The sequence below is a fragment of the Panthera pardus genome, unplaced genomic scaffold, assembly GCF_024362965.1.
Source record: "Panthera pardus isolate Hobbes unplaced genomic scaffold, ASM2436296v1 HiC_scaffold_20, whole genome shotgun sequence".
NCBI classification, from domain to species: Eukaryota; Metazoa; Chordata; class Mammalia; order Carnivora; family Felidae; genus Panthera; species Panthera pardus.
In genome coordinates, this window is record NW_026526766.1 from 40,552,843 (window position 1) to 40,573,656 (window position 20,814).

Below are 20,814 nucleotides of genomic sequence, written 5' to 3' on the forward strand. Positions count from 1 at the left end.
TCTCTCAAAGAAAAAACTAAATAAATAAAGGAACATTTTTACCACTCAGGAAAAAAACCCATTTCTCTCAGCCCTAAGCAACTGCTACTCTGCTTTCTATCTCTATAGATTTGCCAATTCTGAGCATTTCCTATGAATGTCATCATGCAATATGTGGTCTTAAGTGATTGCCCTTCTTTGCTTAGCATGACGTTTCCACAATTCATCCATGTTGTATCATGTATCAGTACTTCATTCCTTTTTATTACTGAATAATATTCCATCGTATTATATACCACATTTTGTGTATACATTTCTCAGTTGATAGGCATTTGTGTTGTTTTCACTTTTTAGTATTATGAATAATGCCTCTATGGATATTTGTGTACAGGTTTTTGTGTGAACATGTTTTCAGTTTTCTTGGATACATACCTAGGAGTGGAGTTGCTGGGTCATGTGGTAACTCTGTATTCTATTTTTTGAGGACTGTCGCACTGTTTTGCACAGTGGTGGCACCATTTTGCGTTCCACCAGCAATGTCTGAGGGTTCCAGTTTCTCCAGATCCTCACCAGTACTTGTTATCATCAGTCTTTTTGACGAAAGCCACGCTGGGTGGTGCGTCATAGAATGTTATTTTGGTCTTGGTTTGCATTTCTCTAATGACTAATGATATTGAATACTACTTCATGTGCTTGTTGGCCATTTGTATGTTATTAGAGAAATCTATTAAGATTCATTGTCCATTTTAATGGGTTATTCATACCGTACAAATGTCAGATGTTAATAATAAGGGAAACTTGGTGTGGGGTGTATAGGAACTCTCAATGATGATGCCACGTGTGAACGTGGCAAAGATAAAATTACTCACCCACGGTCTAATTTTATGTAAAGTTAGAGAACAAATAAAAAATCAGATTATATTCTAAATAATATTTTTAGCCTATTTATCACTTGTGATGAACATTTTTTTCAGGCCAATGAATTCGGGAATAAAACATCGTATTTTAATTATCATTTAAAAATATTGTGTGGCTTATGGATGGCCTATTAAAAGATTAGAATAAAGTCTGAATATGCTTAGAATTAAAAAAAACAACAACACCTTATTTAGAAGTCACTTTAGGAAGTGCCTGGCTGGCTCTTGATCTCAGAAGAGCGTATGACTCTTGCTCTCGGGCTTGTGAGTTTGAGCCCCACACTGGGTGTAGAGCTTACTTAAATAAGTAAACTTTAAAAAAAAAAAGTCACTTTAGGATGTTATAAATCCCTATGATCATCACTGAAAATATTTTAATTGCCTTACAGGTGTGAAGAAATACTACATAACAGTGATTATGTGATTTGGTTGTGTGTTTTGTTTTGTTTTGTTGTTGTTGATAAAATTCTTATAAAGCCAGTTTTGACTGAATTGAGGGAATGTCTAATGCCTAAACTTTAGGATTTGTTTTTGGATAACTCAGTATTGACTTTTCCTTGTAAAATAACTTGCCCCAGTTTCTTCTTTTATTGATTGCTGTTGTAGACATAAAATTGTTTTAGCGTAGTTTTACTTTATGTTTTTCCTTAGCTACCCTGTAATTACTTTTGGTAATAACTAGGTCTCTGCTTTTGGAGAATTTGAAGCTTTGAAGTGTAGTCCAGATACTCTCAATTTTTATTCTGTTTATAAGAATTTTATAAGTGGACAGTATAGTCCCCTGACTCATCTACAATTCTTTATATTTAAACATTTAAAATTTTATTTTATTTTTTTATTATTTAAAAAAAAATTTTTTTAACGTTTATTTATTTTTGAGACAGAGAGAGACAGAGCATGAAGGGGGGAGGGGCAGAGAGAGAAGGAGACACAGAATCGGAAGCAGGCTCCAGGCTCCGAGCCATCAGCCCAGAGCCCGACGCGGGGCTCGAACTCACGGACCGCGAGATCGTGACCTGAGCCGAAGTCGGACGCTCAACCGACTGAGCCACCCAGGCGCCCCTAAACATTTAAAATTTTAAATTAAAAAAATTTTGCTTTATATGGGCACCTGGGTGGCTCAGTTGGTCACGCGTCCGACTCTTGATGTTGGCTCAGGTCATGATCTCATAGTTTGTGAGTTTGAAACCCGCATCTGGCTCTGCGCTGATGGCACAGAGCCTGCTTGGGATTCTCTCTCTCCTTTTCTCTGCCCCTCCCCCGTGTGTGCACATTCTTGGTCTCTCACTCTCTCCCTGTCTCAAACTAAATAAACTTAAAAAATTTTTTTTGCTTTATATTTAAGTGAATATATCTTGTCTTGGCTTTTGGCCAGATGGTGACATAGTGAAGGAAAAGTTAAATTTCTAGAGAGCATTTTATGCTACTTTTATATTCAATTGTGGAGACATTAACTATTAGTAATTCTAGGGACTTAAGTAATTGTCAGTGGTATTTTTTTAAAAAAGGATTACTACAAGATACATGAAATATGAAGATTAATATAAACATAAATGAGACAATAATGTTAATACAGAGGGAAATTGTTAACATTTTCATTTAATAGAACATATTATCTAACGTTAATAGTATTACATTTAAGCAACTAATACAACAGATGTGTAGCCTAATCAGTGTTTTAAATTTCAGTGAAGTTTTCTAACAGTTGTATTTCATAAAACGGTGATTTCTTAACATGCTTGGATCAAAGCAGTTTATATATATATATATAATTTGTATTAAAAAATCTGATAAACTATATACCACTGTGTGGCTTAATCATCTTAACACGGATCAGTGGTTTCGAGATTTAAAAAAAGAAAGCAAACTCCCAATCCAATTTTATAAATGTGGTGCTGGATACCACAGAACCAAGGGAAAAGTGAACTGGAAAAAGAAATATCTGTGGCTTTTATAAACCTCTTTACAACTAGGGGAGCCTTTTTTTTTTTTTTTTTTTTTTTTTTTATCATGGGAAATAAACTTAACTCAATAAGAACAGAGAAAAGAGAAGATGCAAACCTAATAGCGAGAGGACTGAGGAGTCTTGCGAAGATTACAGTGGAGTGAGAACAGCCTGCAAATAAATTCTGAATTGCTTCTGTCAGTCATATTCTGTGTCATAGTAACAGAAAGCAGGGTAGAGTAGCTTTTTTCTCTGTATGTGTACTATACTCAAGTGAAGAAGGTAACGAAAAATGTACCTCACCTTTCCTATTGTCCGTGAAGCCAACCTTATCTGATTTCACTTTTTAAAGGCATCATGTGTTTGTAGGAATTATTTTTAAACACTTATTTGTGTTCATTACTAATTATAAGGTAGGTAAATGATGAAATCACCTGGGTTATGTAATTGTGCTTAGAAGTATTACATATTTTTGTTTTTATGTGCGTAATGGACTTTAAAATTGGGAGTTTATTAAAAAATTTGTTGAATACTGCAGTTTTTGTTACCAGGAAAGGTAAAGGTGATTTTTAGAGATGCTAAATTAATTTATGACCAGAATTTGTGTTGTGTCAATTCTGTCGCTGAAATTTCCTATTTTCATTTTTTGTGGTTTCTTTTATTATATGTAAAAGTAATAAAAGCTCTTTTTTTCCATTAAGCTGTTTTACAGTCTGAATGATAGACTTCATTATTCACTCCTGGTGAATACAAATGTGCTGCTGTATTTTCCAGTTGATTCCTGTAGTCATCAGGTTGCTTTCCTGTGTCTGTTCTGAAACTGTTAAGGCCCTGACTGTTGCTGCCCTCAGTGACTAGCTTCGTGTTTCCTCTCCTAAAACTGCGCAGTGAACCATGGTTGAGATGATGGGCATAGAGGGCTCTGAATGTTTGTACATTCGCCTATTTCTTGAAACTGCTGTGTGATTTTATTTATATTTTTATGTATGTATGTATTTATTTATTTTAAGTTTATTTATTTTGAGAGAGAGAGAAAGTACGAGTGGGTAGGGGCAGAGACAGAGGGGGAGAGAGATGCTCAAGCAGGCTCTGCACTGTCAGCACAGAGCCTGATGTGGGGCTTGAACCCATGAACTGCGAGATTGTGACCTGAGCCAAAGTTGGATGCTTAACCAACTGAGCCACCCAGGCACTCCTATTTATGCTTATTTTTAAATTAAATTGGATTTAATTAATTAGATTAAATGAACTCGAACTCATGATCCCAAGATCAAGAGTCGCATGTCTACTGATTCAGACAGCCAGGTGCCCGCAGGATAATAAACAGCAAAGGACTCACAGATTTTCTTTGTTACAGTCCTTTAATATTTGACTCAGTTTAAGTGATATGGTATTGTGGGGCTTCTGTTGTTCAAATACTTGTCAAATACTTAGAGACCTTGACCCTTTAAGATTTTTGTTTCTGATAATAAAAAATACTTTGAGATCTTCACTTTAAAGCCTCAAAGTACAGGGGCGTCTAGGTGGCTCAGTCAGTTAAGTGTCCAGCTCAGGTCTGATCTCATTGTCGTGAGATCCACCGTGGGACTCGCGCCTGGCATGGAGCCTGCCTTACATTTTCTCTCTCCCTCTCTGCCCCTTCCCCGCTCATCCATGCTCATGGGCACACACATATTCTCTCTCTCTCTCAAGAAAAAATTCTCAAAGTACAGTAACTACTTCCCCTCCACCCCAGGTAGGAATAAGTATTGCAGTTAATTGTTTGCACACGTATAAAAAATTATTTGCAGTCACTAAAATGTAACAAAATACACTTACCACTAAAATAATGATTAATCAGTCTATGATGATTCAGTTCCTTAGAATTATCTTCTTGAAGATGGATTATTACTCTATTGGTTACTGTGAAAGTGTCCATTAGTGGGAAATACCAGGTGATAAAATCTGGAAAAAGAGTTCAATAAACAGCCACTTTCTATTTATACAGCTGTTGACATTCTGGGGTAAACTTTGTGCAACTGTTTTGGAAACGGTGCTGTGTAATGTACTACTGAGAAATCCCTAGTATGCACTTTTGTGACATTTCCTCGCCTAGTTGTCTTGTTCATTTTAGTGAGCTAAATTTGGCGTATCAGAGCTTTGCTGCTTGACTAATTCCTTTAAGTTCACTGCTACCCTCTGAGCTGCTTATATTCTATTTGAGGAGAAAATAATGTAGTAGGAGCGGGTGTTTTTGCTCAGTCTTTCAGCAGTGTACGTGCACGTTTTCATAACTTTTGTGAAACTTTTGAAACAGGCCCATGGAAGCCACAGGAGCAGATGTGGTGCAGAGAGCAAATGTGGTCTGGAAATGTTTGGTTAGTTCTGCTGCTGAATTGGAGCTGGCGGCTTATACCCTGTGTTATGATAAAATAACATGTACCAAGGGATTGAGCCAGAGACATCCTTCTCTAAACTACCTTCTTCAAACAACAAACACTCACTTTTTAAAAGTGAAGTAGATTATCTAATTGGGCTGAACACGATTGAATGAGATGTAAATCATAAAATAATGAAATAGTTATGATGGATATATAGTATTTATTGAAATAAAGATCTCTTGGCAGTATATTGCAGTAGGAAAGGTCACAAAAATCAGCTAATACATGGTAAAATACATGCTCATGTTGTGTTAGATAAAGAACTCTTGTTTGTAGTGTTAAGGAACAAACATAGGATAGTGTAGTACTTGTATTATAGGCAAACCTGTGTATGCTTAAATTGACCTGTGGTATGTATGAATTTGTGTTGATTTTTGTATTTTAACCTGAATCCCGTTACCACTTTTGCCCTTGCTTTGTAGAGTATGTTAGGACTGGATACTAATGAGACAGTTCATGATTGTACTGGTTCTCTTAGTATTGGAAAAAAAAATTTTTTTGTGAACAGCACGTTGATGTTCCTCTAGCACCCTCTGCTGGATATAAGACTTAATTCACCAGACTAGGAGATGGAAAAAAAAAAATTATTAGGCGGGCCTTAATTTAATTATGTCTATCAACAAAGTCCACTTTTGGAAGTTTGTTTAAAGATTTGAAGATTTTTTTTCTGTCCTTACTGATTAATTGATAGTTTTAGTAATAACAGTTGATAGAGTTGTTTTCTTCTGGACATTCATTCAAAGCAGGAAGGTATGAAAATGAAGATGTGATCTCTGGCATATTATTTCAACCCATTTAGTTTTGGCCTGGGCAGGAATAACAGAGCCTCTCCTTGACTTTTGGAGTGTAAATCAGATGACTAATTAATTAATATGACATAACATATACATAAGAAATGAAAAGAAGACGTGAATTGTTGATTCTTTTATCATAGAATTCACTGAATATTCTGTATTTTATAAAATATAAGACTATTATTTTGACAAGAGAAGCTTATGCATATGATTTTTGGAATCTGAAAAAAATTGTTAGATTGGTTTCTTCCCTCTGTCTTTATTAACTTTTTTTTTTTTTTTCTAATTTTTTGTTTTCAGTGCCTATGGGCTATTTTCTTGTGACTGGTTAGGCTTCTTCTGACTTACAGAATCTAAGCTGAGCATTTTGTAGAGTTTACAATAAAAAATTTTTTTAGGGGCACCTGGGTGGCTCAATTGGTTAAGTGACCAACATCTACTCAGGTCATGATCACACGGTTTCTGAGTTCAAGCCCCACATCGGGCTCTGGGCAGACAGCTCAGAGCCTAGAGCCTGCTTTGGATTCTGTGTCTCCCTGTCTCTGCCCTTCCCCCCATTTGCTCTCTCTTTCTCTCTCTCTCTCCTAAAAGTAAATAAAACATTAAGAAAATTAAAGAAAAAAGATTTAAACTAGTATTGGGCCTACCTAGAGTAATGCTCATTTTAATCTGGCTAAATATAAGAGTTTTTCTGCTATAGTAGATACCATGCTTTATACCTAAAACCAATGGGGATCCCTGGTCTAAGGATCAAAGTCAGCATTTAGAGGGAATTTTTTTCAGAAATTATGAAGTTGCCTTAGGGGGCTGTCACTTCTTTGACATTGTCTTTGGTTCTCATACTCAGGATTCTTTTTATTTTTTGTTAAGATATATTTCACATATTGTAACATTCATCCTTTTAAAGTATATTTTTAGTATATTCACAAAGTTGTGCAACCATTACCACTCTCTAATTCCAGAACATCCTCACTACTTCATGTCCATTAGCAATCACTGCTCCTTCCTCCCTCCCTCCCTAGCTACTGGCAATCACTAACACACTTTCTATCCCTATGGATTTGCCTATCCTGGAAATTTCATATAAATGAAGTCATACGATACATAGTCTCTTTGTGTCTGGTTTCTTTCATTTAACATATATTTTCAAGGTTCATATGTGTTATAGCAGGTATTGGTACTGAATGTTTTTTGGCTGAATCATATTCTGTTATAGGGATACACCATATTTTGTTCATCATTCATCAGTTGATGGACATTTGAACTGTTTCTACTTTTTGGTGGTTATGAAAAATGCTGATGTGAACATTTGTGTACAAGTTTTTGTTTGCACATGTTTTTATTTTTCTGGGGGTATATACCCAGGAATAGAAATGCTGGATATGGTGACTCTGTGTGACTTTTTAAGAAACTCAGAAACCGTTTTCCACAGTGGTGGCACCAGTTCACATTCCCACCAGTAATTTACGAGGTCTCTCTAATTTCTCTACATCCTCACCAATGCTTGTTATTTTCCACTTTTAAAATTATAACTAGCCTCACATGCATGAAGATATTTCTCTTTGTGGTTTGGATGTGTATTTCCCTGATGACTAATAGTGTTGGCCATCATTTGATATACTTGTCATTTTCATATCTTTTTTGGAGAAATGTCTATTCAAGCCCTTTACTAATTTTTTAAATTGTGTTGTCTTTTTATTGTAACAGCTCGTTGTATATTCTGCATACTAGACTCTTATCAGATACATGATTTATAAATATCTTCTGTCCTCTAGGTTGCCTTTCACTTTTTTATAATGTCCTTTGATGCTCAAAATTTAAAATTTTTATGAAGTCCAATTTTTTTTTCTTTTGTTACTCATGCTTTTGGTGTTGTATTTCAGAATCTGTTGCCAAATCTGAGGTCATAAATTCTATGTTTTCTTCTAAGAGTTTTATGGTTTTAGCTCTTATATTTACGCCATTGATCCATTTGAATTCATTTTTATATATGATGTGACTTAGGAGTCCACATTTATTCTTTTGAGTGTGTATATCCCATTGCCTCAGCACTGCTTAATAAAAAAATGATTCTTTCTCATAGAATGGTCTAGGCTCCCTTGTCAAAAATCAATTGACCATTGATGCATGGATGTATTTATGGACTCTCAGTTCTTTTCTGTAGATCTATAGGTCTGTTCTTATGCCAGTTCCACATTGTTTCGATCACTGTAGCTTTGTAGTAGTTTTGACATCAGGAAATGTGAGTTTTCCAACTTTGCTCTAACTTTTCAAGATCATGTTAACTTTTTGGAAAGTGCTTTAGTAAAATTGGCTTTAATTCTGTGTCTGTCACCTTATGATGGTGAAATTGCTTTTTCATATAATAGCTAATAACTTTCCATGGGACTAATGTTTGGTGTGAAACATGTTTTGAGACAGGTGGTAATGAGTATGAATGGAATATTTTATTTGATATATCTTAATATTTTGCAATATAGGTAGGAATTGACTGGTTCAAAGTCTCACCTTCCCACTGACCTTTTTTGCTTAGGAATGAATGGCTTAGTTTATTTTAATGATCTTTTCTGGTCAGAATACAATTTTGTTGGTAAATAATGATACCAGTACCATACTTCCCCACCATACTTCCTTTGCTTTTGTTGCTGTTTTAAAATGTTTTTCATTATGGAAAATTTCAATCATCTGTGAAAGTCAGCAGAATACTAAAATGAACTTCATGTGCCTATTACTCAGCTTCAAGAATGATCAACTGATGGCCAACATTATTTCATGATTATCAGCTTCCCTTCCTCACCCCTGGTTTATTATTATTTTTAAAGTTTATTTATTTATTTTGAGAGAGAGAGAGAGAGAGAGAGAGAGAATCCCAAGCAGGCTCCACACTGACAGTGTGGAGCCCAACATGGGGCTCGAATTCACAAACCGTGAGATCATGACCTGAACCAAAACCAGGAGTTGGTCACTTAACCGATTGAGCAACCCAGGCACCCCACCCCCAGTTTATTATTTTAAAGCAAATCCAGACGTCATATAATTTCATCCATGAACATGTTAGTATGTATTTCAAAGAGATAGGAGTTAAAAAATACTAATTATTAAAAAAAATTTTTTTAAGTAAACTCTATGCCCAATGTGAGGCTTGAACTCATGACCCTGAGATCAAGAGTTGCATGCTCTACTGACTGAGCCAGCCAGGTGCCACAATACCAATTATTATTACACCTAAAAAAGTAATAATAACTCTTTAGTTTTTTTTTTAAGTTTATTTTTATTTATTTTGAGAGAGAGAGAGAGAGCACATATGTGCACAAGTGAGGGAGGGGTAAGAGAGGAAAAGAGAGGGAATCCCAAGCAGGCTCTGCACTGTGAGAGCTGAGGCTAACATGGGGCCTGATCCCAGGGCCTGTGAGATCATGACTGGAGTGGAAATCAAGAGTTGGATGTTTAACTGACTGAGCCATCCAGGCACTCCTCTTTAGTTTTATATTTCCTCATTTCCCGTTTTTTTGAATCTTGAGTCTTGAGTTGTCAGACTAAATTATGAATATTTACCAGTTTCATCTTTCAGTGGAATGCCCGTTATTTCAAAATACTGTAGCAGTATAGGGTATAAATGTCAGATTTTACCTTTAAAGATACTGTATTCTACTAATTAAAAAAAATCATTTTATTGTTTTGGATTTAAATTCAATTTAGACCCAAAAGATAACATTTGGACTTACTGCTTTTTCTGCCCTCTGGAAAAAAGTCTTTTCTAGTAACTCACTAAGAAATATTATTGATAGGATGGCAAAATCTAACTAAAGCACATAAGTCGGTATAAAAAAATATTTTGTGAGTTTCATATTTGTGAAACGGAGTGATTGACTGTCGAAGCAGAATTGCTTCTTGACTATGAAGGCTATTAGTAGCAAAAGGACTACAAAGTCCTCTAGAGAAGAAGGGATATTTGTGTTTTTGCTCTACTCTAAAACAAGACATCATAGGAACATGCTTTGCTCAAAAAAAACTAGTCATTTCTTACATATTCACAGACTGCTTGATCATTTGTGAATTATCCAGTTTTTATTTATGCTCCTCCCTGTGTGATTCATTACATTACTGTCTCTGCAAAAAAAAAAAAAAGGAAATAAGGAAAGGGTAGGAGGAAAGAGGAAAAATCAAATTAATCAAGTTGGGCCTTTAAAAAACTTCAGCTTTGGGGCGCCTGGGTGGCTCAGTCGGTTGAGCGTCCGACTTCGGGTCAGGTCACGATCTCACAGCTCGTGAGTTCACGCCCCACGTCGGACTCTGTGCTGACACTGGGAGCCTGGAGCCTGCTTCGGATTCTGTGTGTCCCTCTCTCTCTGCCCCTAATCTACTCGTATTCTGTCTCTGTCTCTCTCAAAAATAAATAAACATTAAAAAAAATTTTTTTTAAAAACTTCAGCTTAGGCTAAATGATAAAGTAAATATAATTAATAGAAACTTCTTTCTTGTCCAAATTTTATTTGAAAAGGAAATCAAATTAGTAATGTCTTACTCCATCACTATTGAACCATCTTTATTTGACAGATAAGACTCTAGGCATGGCTTTTCTTTGCTACTGTTACCCTGAAACATCTATAGCCGTCCTTGCCCCCAACAGGCTTTTGGTCATGACCAGTGACCTCTTTGGGACTAGGAATCCAGTGCTTCCCAGGGTTGCATTTTCTGAGCAAAAATGGCATTCAAAAATAAAGCTCTTGACTTCTGATTCTGGCCAGAAGTTGACCCCTATCTGAAAATTAATAAATTGGACTTCATTATAATGAAAACTTTTTTTAAGTTTATTTATTTGGGGGGGGGGATGAGTGGGGGAGGGGCAGAGAGAGAGGGAGACACAGAATCTCAAGTAGGCTCTGTGCTGTCAGTGCAGAGCCCAACGCGGGGCTCCAACTCACGAACTGCAAGATCGTGACCTGAGCTAAAACCGAGAGTCGGTTGCTTAACTAACTGTGTCACCCAGGTACCCTGAAAACTTTTGCTTTGTGAAAGACACTGTTAACAAAAAGACAAACTATAGACTTGGAGTAAATGTTTGCAAATCACATATCCAGTCAATGACTTGTATCCAGATTGTATAATGAACTCTCAAAACTCAATCAATAATAACAAAACAACCTAATTAAAAAATGGGGAAAAGATCCGAGTAGATATTTCACCAAAGAAGGTATACAGATGGTAAATAAATATGTGAGAAGATGCTCAATGTCATCTGTCATTAGGGAAATGCAAATTGAAACTGAAATGGAATACCATTACATGCCTATTGGAATGTCTTAAATCACCCTGCTCCCAAAAACGAAAAAACAGAAATTGACCATGCCAAGTGTTGTTGAGGGTGTATAAAATTATAAACAATTCAGAAAAGTTTGGGAGTTTCATAAGACATTAAACATACACCTACCACATGACCCTGTCATTCTTCCCTTCACTGTTTACCCCCAAGAAGTCAAAGTACATGCCCTTACAAAGACGTGTGCACAAAAGCTCATAGTTTCATTTGTAAACGCCTATACTGGAAACAACTCAAATGTACGTAAACTGGTGAACAGATAAGTCAGCTGTGGTGTATCAACACAGTGGAACACTTTAACAATAAAAAGGAATAGACGGTTGATAAACGCAACCACATGGTGAATCTCAAAATAGTTATGCTGGGAGAAAGAAGCCAGACGATACAGAATATATGCTGTATGACTCAATCTCTATGAAATTCTGGGAAATACAAAGTGATTAATAGTGACAAAACCAGATCAGTTGTTACTTGGAGATGGGGGTGGGGTGTGAAGGGCTGGAAGAAATTACCAAGAGATAGAAGGAATCTTGTAGGCGTCATGGAAATATTTCTTATCTTGATTATGGCAGTGACTTCATGTGTGTGTATATACACTTATCAAATTACACACTTTTTAAAAAATGTTTATTTGTTTTTGAGAGAGACAGAGACAGAGCGTGAGCAGGGCAGGGACAGAGAGAGAGGGAGACACAGAATCTGAAACAGGCTCCAGGCTCTGAGCTGTCAGCAAAGAGCTTGATGCGGGGCTTGAACTCATGAGCCTTAGAGCTGTGAGATCATGACCTGACCTGAAGCTGGCCGCTCAACCAACTGAGCCACCCAGGTGCTCCAAATTACACACTTTTAATGCATATCATTTATTACATATAAATTATACATCAATAAAAAAGAAAAAAAAAAGCAAGGACTGGAGTATTCTTCCTGAGCATGATTTTCACACGTTTTTTTACCATGTCTTTTACAATCTTGGAAAAGCAGTTAAAATGAGGCTACGGTAATCTAAAGTGTGATTTATATCCACTTAAAAAAAAGTTTTTAATTTTAATTCCAGTATGTTACCATACAGTGTTATATTAGTTTCAGGTGTACAATATTGTGATTCCACAGTTTTATACATTCCTCAGTGCTCATCATGATGAGTGTGCTTTTAATCCCCTTCACCTATTTCACCCATCCCCCCCACCCTCCTCCCCACACCCCCCTCCCCTCTGGTCACCAACCATCTGTTTATCCTCTATAGTTAAGTCTGTTTTTTTATTTGTCTCTCTTTTGTTTTCCCCTGGATTCATTTGTTTGGTTTCTTAAAATTTTTTTTTTTAACGTTGATTTATTTTTGAGGGACAGAGTGTGAGCAGGGAGGGCCAGAGAGAGAGAGAGAAAGACACAGAGTCTGAAGAGGCTGCAGGCTCTGAGCCGTCAGCACAGAGCTGGACGTGGGGCTTGAACTCACAGACCGCGAGATCATGACCCCAGCCGAAGTCGGAGCCTTAACCGACTGAGCCACCCAGGCACCCCAATTTGTTTTGTTTCTTAAATTCCACACGTGAGTGAAATCATATGGTGTTTGTCTTTCTCTGAGTGACTTGTTTTGCTCAGCATTGTAGCTGCGTCCATGTTGTTGCAAAGATCCATGTCCACTTTAAACACCAATGTTTGGGGCGCCTGGGTGGCTCAGTCGGTTAAGTGGCCGACTTCGGCTCAGGTCATGATCTCGCGGTCCGTGAGTTCGAGCCCCGCATTGGGCTCTGTGCTGACAGCCCAGAGCCTGGAGCCTGTTTCAGATTGTGTCTCCCTCTCGCTGACCCTCCCCTGTTCATGTTCTGTCTCAAAAATAAATAAAACGTTAAAAGAATGTTTTTTTTTAAATAAATAAACACCAATGTTTGTGAGCTTAACCTTTGAATTTGTTTTCAGGCAACTACTCTAAGAGTGAGGAAATTAGAAGAAAATATTGAAGCAGAAAGAGCAGCACATTTGGAGTCAAAATTTAATTCTGAAATTATTCAGGTAAAGCCTAAGCCAAAATTTTTTTGGTATGGATTTTATTAGGCAGGGAAAAGTGGGATTCTGTTCAGAGAGCTAAGGTGTGCGTTTAGGATGGGTAGCATATTGTTAAGGCACTCATTATCCTATTCGTATCAGGATATAGTTGAGGATGGTTTTTACTATATTAGAGGAGGGGTTGACACACTACAGCCCACAGGCTAAATCTCACCCTTTGCCTGTTCGAGGGAGGTTTTGTCTTGTCTGTGGGGCTTCTGTGCTGCAGTGGCAAGGGGGGGTGGTTGTGACAGAGACCTTATGGCCGGCAAAGTCCAAAATATTTACCCTCTGGCCTATTACAGAAAGATTTACTGATCAGAGTATTCTTTTTATCAACAACCATGGGTTGAATTTCTTTTTTGAAAACACTGAAAAAATAAGCACCTTGATTTATCGTGTGTATATCCTGTGCACATTACTTATCACTGTATTAAGAGCTGAAGGTGGGGCACCTGGGTGGCTCAGTCAGTTGAGAGTACAACTTTGGGTCAGGTCATGATCTCATGGTTCTGTGAATTTGAGCCTGGCGTCAGATTCCCTGCTGTCAGTGCAGAGCTTTGGATCCTCTTTCCCCCCCACCCTCTCTGCCCCTCCCCCATTTGTTCCCCCCCCCCCCCCAATAAATAAACGTAAAAAAAAAAAAGAGCCCAAGGGATAAAGGTGAAAGAACTCCTTTTGGAACTTACATTTCATTACCAGAAATACTGTATATTTGTATCTATACCTGTACATCTATACAGATACACAGATAAATGTGTGGATAGAAATATCAAATACTTAAATACTACGGGGCATAATAAAGATTAAATGTGAGAGGGGAATTAATTGAAGGCATCCTAAAGGAAGGTGTCCTTTAGGTTTTAGAATAAGAAGGAATTTCTAAGAGAAGTGAAGGCATTCCAGCTGGGGGTTGGCAAACTACTGTGCATGGACCAAGTCTGGCCCATAGCTTGTTGTATATAAATCAAGTCTCACATAAAGTTCCAGAAATCTAAATTCCTTAATTTAATGTTTCTAAAGTGGACTCCATACCCAGTGTGGGGCTTGAACTCATGACCCTGAGATCAAGAGTTGTATGCTCTACCGACTGAGCCAGGTGCCCCTAAGTTCCTTAATATAATTTGGATTTTTTTTTAAGACATACACTTTCCCTTATATTAAATGTTAATTAATAAAACTTGCGAAGTTTTACCTTATTGTTTAAACATGTCTTAATATAGGGCGTAACTAAGCTCATAAGAAATTTATAATAAATTATTTTTTTACTTTTATCTTTAATGAAATGCCTCCTTTACCTGCAAAATTCTCAGGCCCATGTATTTGAGTGTTTGTATTTTAGGCAAACTTGTACAAGTTAAGCTTTTCTTTAAAAAAAAAAAAAAAGATTAAATCACCCAAAAATAAGCAATAAGGCTAAAGTTTTAAGTTATGAAAGAAGTACAATTCAGAAATTAAGTTTTTCATTGTAGTTATAATTTATACCTGGATGTATATATAGTTAATAGCTATAAAAATAATTATTACATGTATAGTTTTTACTCATATACATTAATATTTCATATTTAACCTAGGGTTTTGACTGTGAAAAAAAGCCAAAGTTTATATTTGAACCATACACATCTATAAATACCGACAAGTATTTTCAGTGAGGTATATCTAGTAAAATTCAGTTTCAGATTAGTTTAAAAGCAAATGAGACAAATGAGACTACTAAATAGTTGTAATGAATCACCATTTTATCATAAACTGTAGTTAAGTTTGTTTAGATGCTATATCATAAAAATGAGAAAGTAGAGTCAGAGAGTTGACTCAATTAGTAATTTGAAAACTACTTCTCTTTCAGTTGGATTGATTTGTCCTTTGTGATTGAGTGTGCTTATTTTCTGAAAGGAGATAGCAATGCAGATAGAAGAAAATGTTGTCCAGATTTATTATTTTACTTGTAAACATTGGATTTAGACAAAATAGCAGAGAAAAATAAAGTTTAGGGGCGCCTGGGTGGCTCAGTCAGTTAAGTCTCCGACTTTGGCTCAGATCACGATCTTGGGGTTCATGAGTTCCAGCCCCGTGTCGGGTTCCATGCTGACAGCTCAGAGCCTGGAGCCTGCTTCATTCTGTGTCTCCCTTTCTCTTTGCCCCTCCCCTGCTCATGCTCTGTCTCTCTCAAAAATAAATAAACATTAAAAAAAAAAATTGAAAAAAAAAAAAAAGAAAAAGAAAGTTTAAAAGACCGAATCTCAAAAATTACCAGGTTGTATCTCCATATCTATTCTATTTCCTTACGTTAGTGTAAGAATGTTTCAGTTTTCCAAAATATTTTTGGATAATTACAAATAATAATTCTGGTGATTATTTTTTGTATGGATTAGTTTAAGAACATTTTTATGTTGTCCTAGGCTTCATTTCTTGGTGACTTCATCTTTTTTACTTCAGATTGTCTTTTGCCGTCCCCATGAGGCTTGTTCAGAGCTTTTCTCTGATTTCATGGCCCTTTGTGCCTGTTTCTGTGACAGGAGCCACTTACATATTCTCGTGTGGTCTCTCCTCTCCTAAAGACTAGGAGCTCTTCAAGAACTAAGACTGTCTATTTTCATGATTATCATATAATACCTTGAGCACTAGGTCATTGCCTGGCACATATTAAGTGCTTAATAATATTTATTCAAACATTTATTAAACAAATATTATGTATTCATATGTGATATTAAGTATATATTGATATTAGATAAATATTATCTCATTAGATCTTTGTAGCAACTCTGTAGATAGTCTGTTTATGAGGATGATGATGATGATTTACTGTTTACAGGTGAGGAACCTCAGGTTTTTGGAGGTTTAGTAATATGCCAGAGGTCACCTAAGTTAATTTGTAGAGCTAGAATTTAAACGTGAGCTTTAGGATTCTGAAGCCGATTTTCTATCTAGTATAAAGCGTTTTCTATCACCCCCCTTTTTTTGAACTTAGCGTTCTAATTTTTGTTTTTAACTTAATTTTCTGAAGAAGGTAAAACATAGTTCAGAAATCAAAACAATATTAAATGGATGAGAACTCTTGCTTTCACTCCTGTGTCTCCCTTCAATCTACCCAATTGCCTCTTACTTACTCTTATTTTTTCCACTTGTTTACCCAAAATATAGACTTTATCTGGACTTTGCTTTATTGATATATGTTAACCCTACATAGAGAACCACATAGAGAACTTCCTTTTCAAAAACTCTTTTTTTTTTTTTTGAGAGAGAGAGAGAGAGGGTGCAAGTGAACGAGGGGCAGAGAGAGAAGTGGGGCTCGCCCGAAGCAGGGCTCGAGCTCACCTGATGTGGGGCTCGAACTCATGAACTGGGAGATCATGACCTGAGCCGAAGCCAGATGCTTAACTGACTGAGCCACCCAGGTGCCCCTCAGAAGTTGTTTTGTAACTTTTTTTTTTTTTTTTTTTACCGCTGCATATTCTTCTTTTATGGGAATATACTGCTTTGTTCCTCTGTTCTGCTGTCATTGTTTACATGGAATCCAGTTTTTAAAGTGTTTTATTATATAAAGTTTCAGGTATATGCAGAAGTAGAGAGAATTGAACAATGAGCTTCCTGTGTAGCCATCACTTCAAGATTTACCTCGGGCCAATCATGTTTTTTATTTATTGCCCCTGTCTACTCCCATCCCTATATCACTTTGAGGCAAATCCTAGATAGCCCACATTTACAAATATTTTAGTCAAATAGTATTATTCGGTAATAAAAGTTTTACTTGTCAACAGTAAGAAACCTCTAGGAGTAAAACTTTATTGAGATTCTAACGATGTTAATGTAACGGTGTTTCTCTTAAGAGGGGAAGAATTCTTTGCTTTTGTTTTCAAAAACCACTCATTTTATTATGTTTCATACAAAGTTTTGAACGTGGATTTGTAGGTCGAAATTAGGCACTTTGATAAGGCATTTCCATAGCACAGTTAACTCTTCTTCCATTCTTCCTTCCATTAAACATGTTCAGAAAGGGAATACACTGTCTTTTGTTTATTTTCCTTTTTAAACCAAAGCAGAAAGGAAGAAGTTTAGGTAAATGATGATCTGCTACTGATAAATTACGCTGTTCAATTTGACTGACGCTAGCGTTTCCTTCCTTGCTTTAACTACTTCTCTGACATCTGGTAGTTACGGATTCGAGACCTTGAAGGAGCTTTGCAGGTCGAGAAGGCCAGCCAGGCAGAAGCTGTTGCTGACTTGGAAATGATCAAGAATGAATTCAAAGAAGTTGAAAGTGCATATGAGCGAGAAAAGCATAATGCACAAGAGAGCTTTGCAAAATTAAATTTGTAAGTCTTTTACTGTAAAATTCTTTAAGTTAATGTAAAGGGTTTATGAAACCTACATAAGTATGAATGTGTAGTATTTTAGATGTAGTTCTCATTGATGTCAGTGCTAGTTTGTGGATAAAAGATTTCATAAAACAGATCTATACTTCTCTACTTTTTTGGATTTTGAAGTATCATGGCTATTCCAAGTGGTCTCAAATGCAATTTTTACCCTATAAAGTAAATATGTTAATGTATTTTGTATTTACTGATGTAATACAGTATCTTTAAAGACCTTGATTTCTAGGCCACCTGCAAAGGGCTATGTGGAGATGGATAATGTTTGAGATTTTCTCAAACTACGGGCATAATAGCAGTAGGACTAATACCACTCTTTGTGGCTCGCATGCATTGTGGCTCACTTGGCGTCTAGCATTGCATGGTTTCATTTAATTTATATAACACCCCATGAGGTAGCTTCTCTTTTTATCCATACTGTTTTACAGATGTGGAAATTGAGGCTTAATGAGGATGGGGACACACAACTAGTACGTGACAGAGTCAGGATCTTTTTGATTCCTACTGATTTTAACCTTTATCAGTTCAAAAGCCTTTCATCTGGAATGTTCTGTAGGATGCTTTAAAAGTTCATAATTCTTTAATATGTTTCCAAAAAAAAGTTGATAGTAGATTTTTTAAAATATAATTTATTGACAGATTGGTTTCCCTACAACACCCAGTGCACATCCCAACAAGTGCCCTCCTCAATGCCCATCACCACTTTCCCCTTGATAGTAGATGTTTTAAAGCATTTCTCCCCATAGGGTGAAATACATCCCACCATTGGTACATGACCTGATAATAGGTTGGTATATTAAAGTTGTGTATTTATTTTTAATGTTAGTTTGTATATGACAAATAGATCATGATTTTCCACTTACAGCAATGACATGAAGATTCCTCTTAAAATACTTCATTTGACATAAAAAATGAGTTAGAGAAAAGCATTATTAAATAGTAGTAATTATTACAGGTATAGCAAAATCATAAAGATGGCACTTGAAAGACTGACTTAAAAAACTGATGTTGAAAAAATTTAAAATTCTTTACCTGAGATTACTGTTATTGGTAATGCTTATAATATTTTAAACCAGTAATTCTGAACTGAAAGTTTTTGCTTCCTCTGGGATGACTTAGATGACCTTCTGTGAATGTTACTCTAAAGACTTATCCTCCTGTATTTCCTTTGAACCATTGCTTGAATCTGCACATTTATATATAAATACGTTTGAAGGGCCTTTATATAGAATATAGTGCAGATTTTTTAACTGTTGCTTTGAGATAATAATTAGAATCTGCAAGTGAAAGAAGCCAGACTGTACTCCCAACAAGTAAAGCTTTCACCAGTGAAATAATAGGCTACTTTGGGGAACTAGTGAGTTCTCTGTCTTGGGAGGTTCAAAACAGAAGGTAGAAGATTCTTTGTCATGGGTATTGAAGAAGAGAATCCTGCAAAAGTTGGACTAGTGGAATTTTAAAAGACCTGCTAACAATGAAGCTCCAATATTTTGTTATAAAGTAAACTCGGGGCGCCTGGGTGGCTCAGTCAGTTGAGCATCTGACTTCAGCTCAGGTCATGATCTCACGGCCTGTGAGTTCGAGCCCCATGTCGGGCTCTGTGCTGACAGCTCAGAGCCTGGAACTTGCTTCGGATTCTGTGTCTATCTCTCTCTCTACCCCTCCCCATGCTCATGCTCTGTCTTTCTCTCTGTCAAAAATAAATAAACATTAAAAAAAAGTTTTAAAGTAAACTCTGCCGACAATGTGGAGCTCACACTCAGGACCCTAAATCAAGAGTTGCATGGTCCACCAACTAACTGAGCCAGCCAGGTGCCCCAAGCTCCAGGATGTTAATCTATGTGCTTTTCTAATCATACCCCAAGCCAATTTTTTTCTTTAGGTTTGTTCTGCTATTATTTGTGTTTTGGTGCTTGAAAAATTTTACTCAAATTTTGTATTCCAACAAGCATCAACTAACAATTCTAAATATTAGTTACATATTCCAACTAAGCACCAGCTAACAATCCAAAATACTTTAACACAGTGTCCCTTATCCGTTCTTCGTCTCTATATAACTGTGCTATAATAATAAACAGTGAATATTAAATAGTAATTAAAGTCCACTACTCATTTCTGTGACTCCGTTCCTGTGACTTCTCTTCTCCATCGCATCTTCCTTTTCTTTGTATGTAACGTGACAGCCTCTTCCGTTCCAATGATCTGTGGTACTACAGGGAATGATATGGCATGAGGAATGATTGGTTAAGCTATTTCATTTTCTATTTGTACTTCTGACTTGTCTTCAGAATCTTCTTTTTTTTTTTAAATTTTAATGTTTATTTATTTCTTAGAGAGAGAGAGAAAGAGTGCAAGCAGGGGAGGGGCAGAGAGAGAGGGAGACACAGAATCCAAGGCAGGCTCCAGGCTCCAAACTGTCAGCATGGAGCCCTACGCGGGGCTCGAACTCACCAACCGCGAGAACATGACCTGAGCCGAAGTCGGTCACTAAACCGACTGAGCCATCCAGGTGCCCCCAGAATCTAATTTAAAAAATACTTTAAAATGTTTTAAAGTCATGAACTCTCACATATTGATTTTTCAAAGTAGCTCTAAGTTCGGGATCATGTATTTCAAAAGGAAACTTGGTAGATTTTAGGTCTTTAAGGTAAATAATACCTTAAAAATTTTTTTTAATGTTTATTTATTTTTGAGAGAGAGAGAGAGACAGAATGTGAGCAGGGGAGGGGCAGAGAGAGAGAGGGAGGCACAGAATCTGAAGCAGGCTCTAGGCTCCGAGCTGTCAGCACGGAGCCCAACTTGGGGGCTCGAACCCACGAACCGTGAGATCATGACCTGAGCCAAAGTTGGACGCTTAACTGACTGAGCCACTTAGGCACCCTGGTAAATGATACCTTTAGTTTACAACTTTGAGAGCAGGGAGTTTGGGGTAGGACATTGTTTTACCTGTTGGATAGAACTGATACAACAACTGGTGATAAAGATTTTGTAGAGAAAATGCTGCCTGAACTTTGCCTAAGGTTCTT

At 36.6% G+C, this 20,814-nt stretch overlaps 1 protein-coding gene across 9 annotated transcripts in view; it reads left to right on the forward strand.

Moving 5' to 3' along the window:
- CCDC171 (coiled-coil domain containing 171) overlaps positions 1-20,814 on the forward strand; it is a 302,377-nt gene that overhangs the window by 48,761 nt on the left and 232,802 nt on the right. For 8 of the 9 annotated variants that reach the window (XM_019415442.2, XM_019415439.2, XM_019415437.2 and 5 more), the window contains 2 exons: positions 13,293-13,385; positions 17,571-17,731. The exons of the other annotated variant lie outside the window; for it this stretch is intronic. In XM_019415442.2, the coding sequence (XP_019270987.1) occupies positions 13,293-13,385; positions 17,571-17,731 (254 nt within the window). The remainder of the gene's footprint in view (positions 1-13,292; positions 13,386-17,570; positions 17,732-20,814) is intronic. 9 annotated transcript variants of the gene reach the window in all.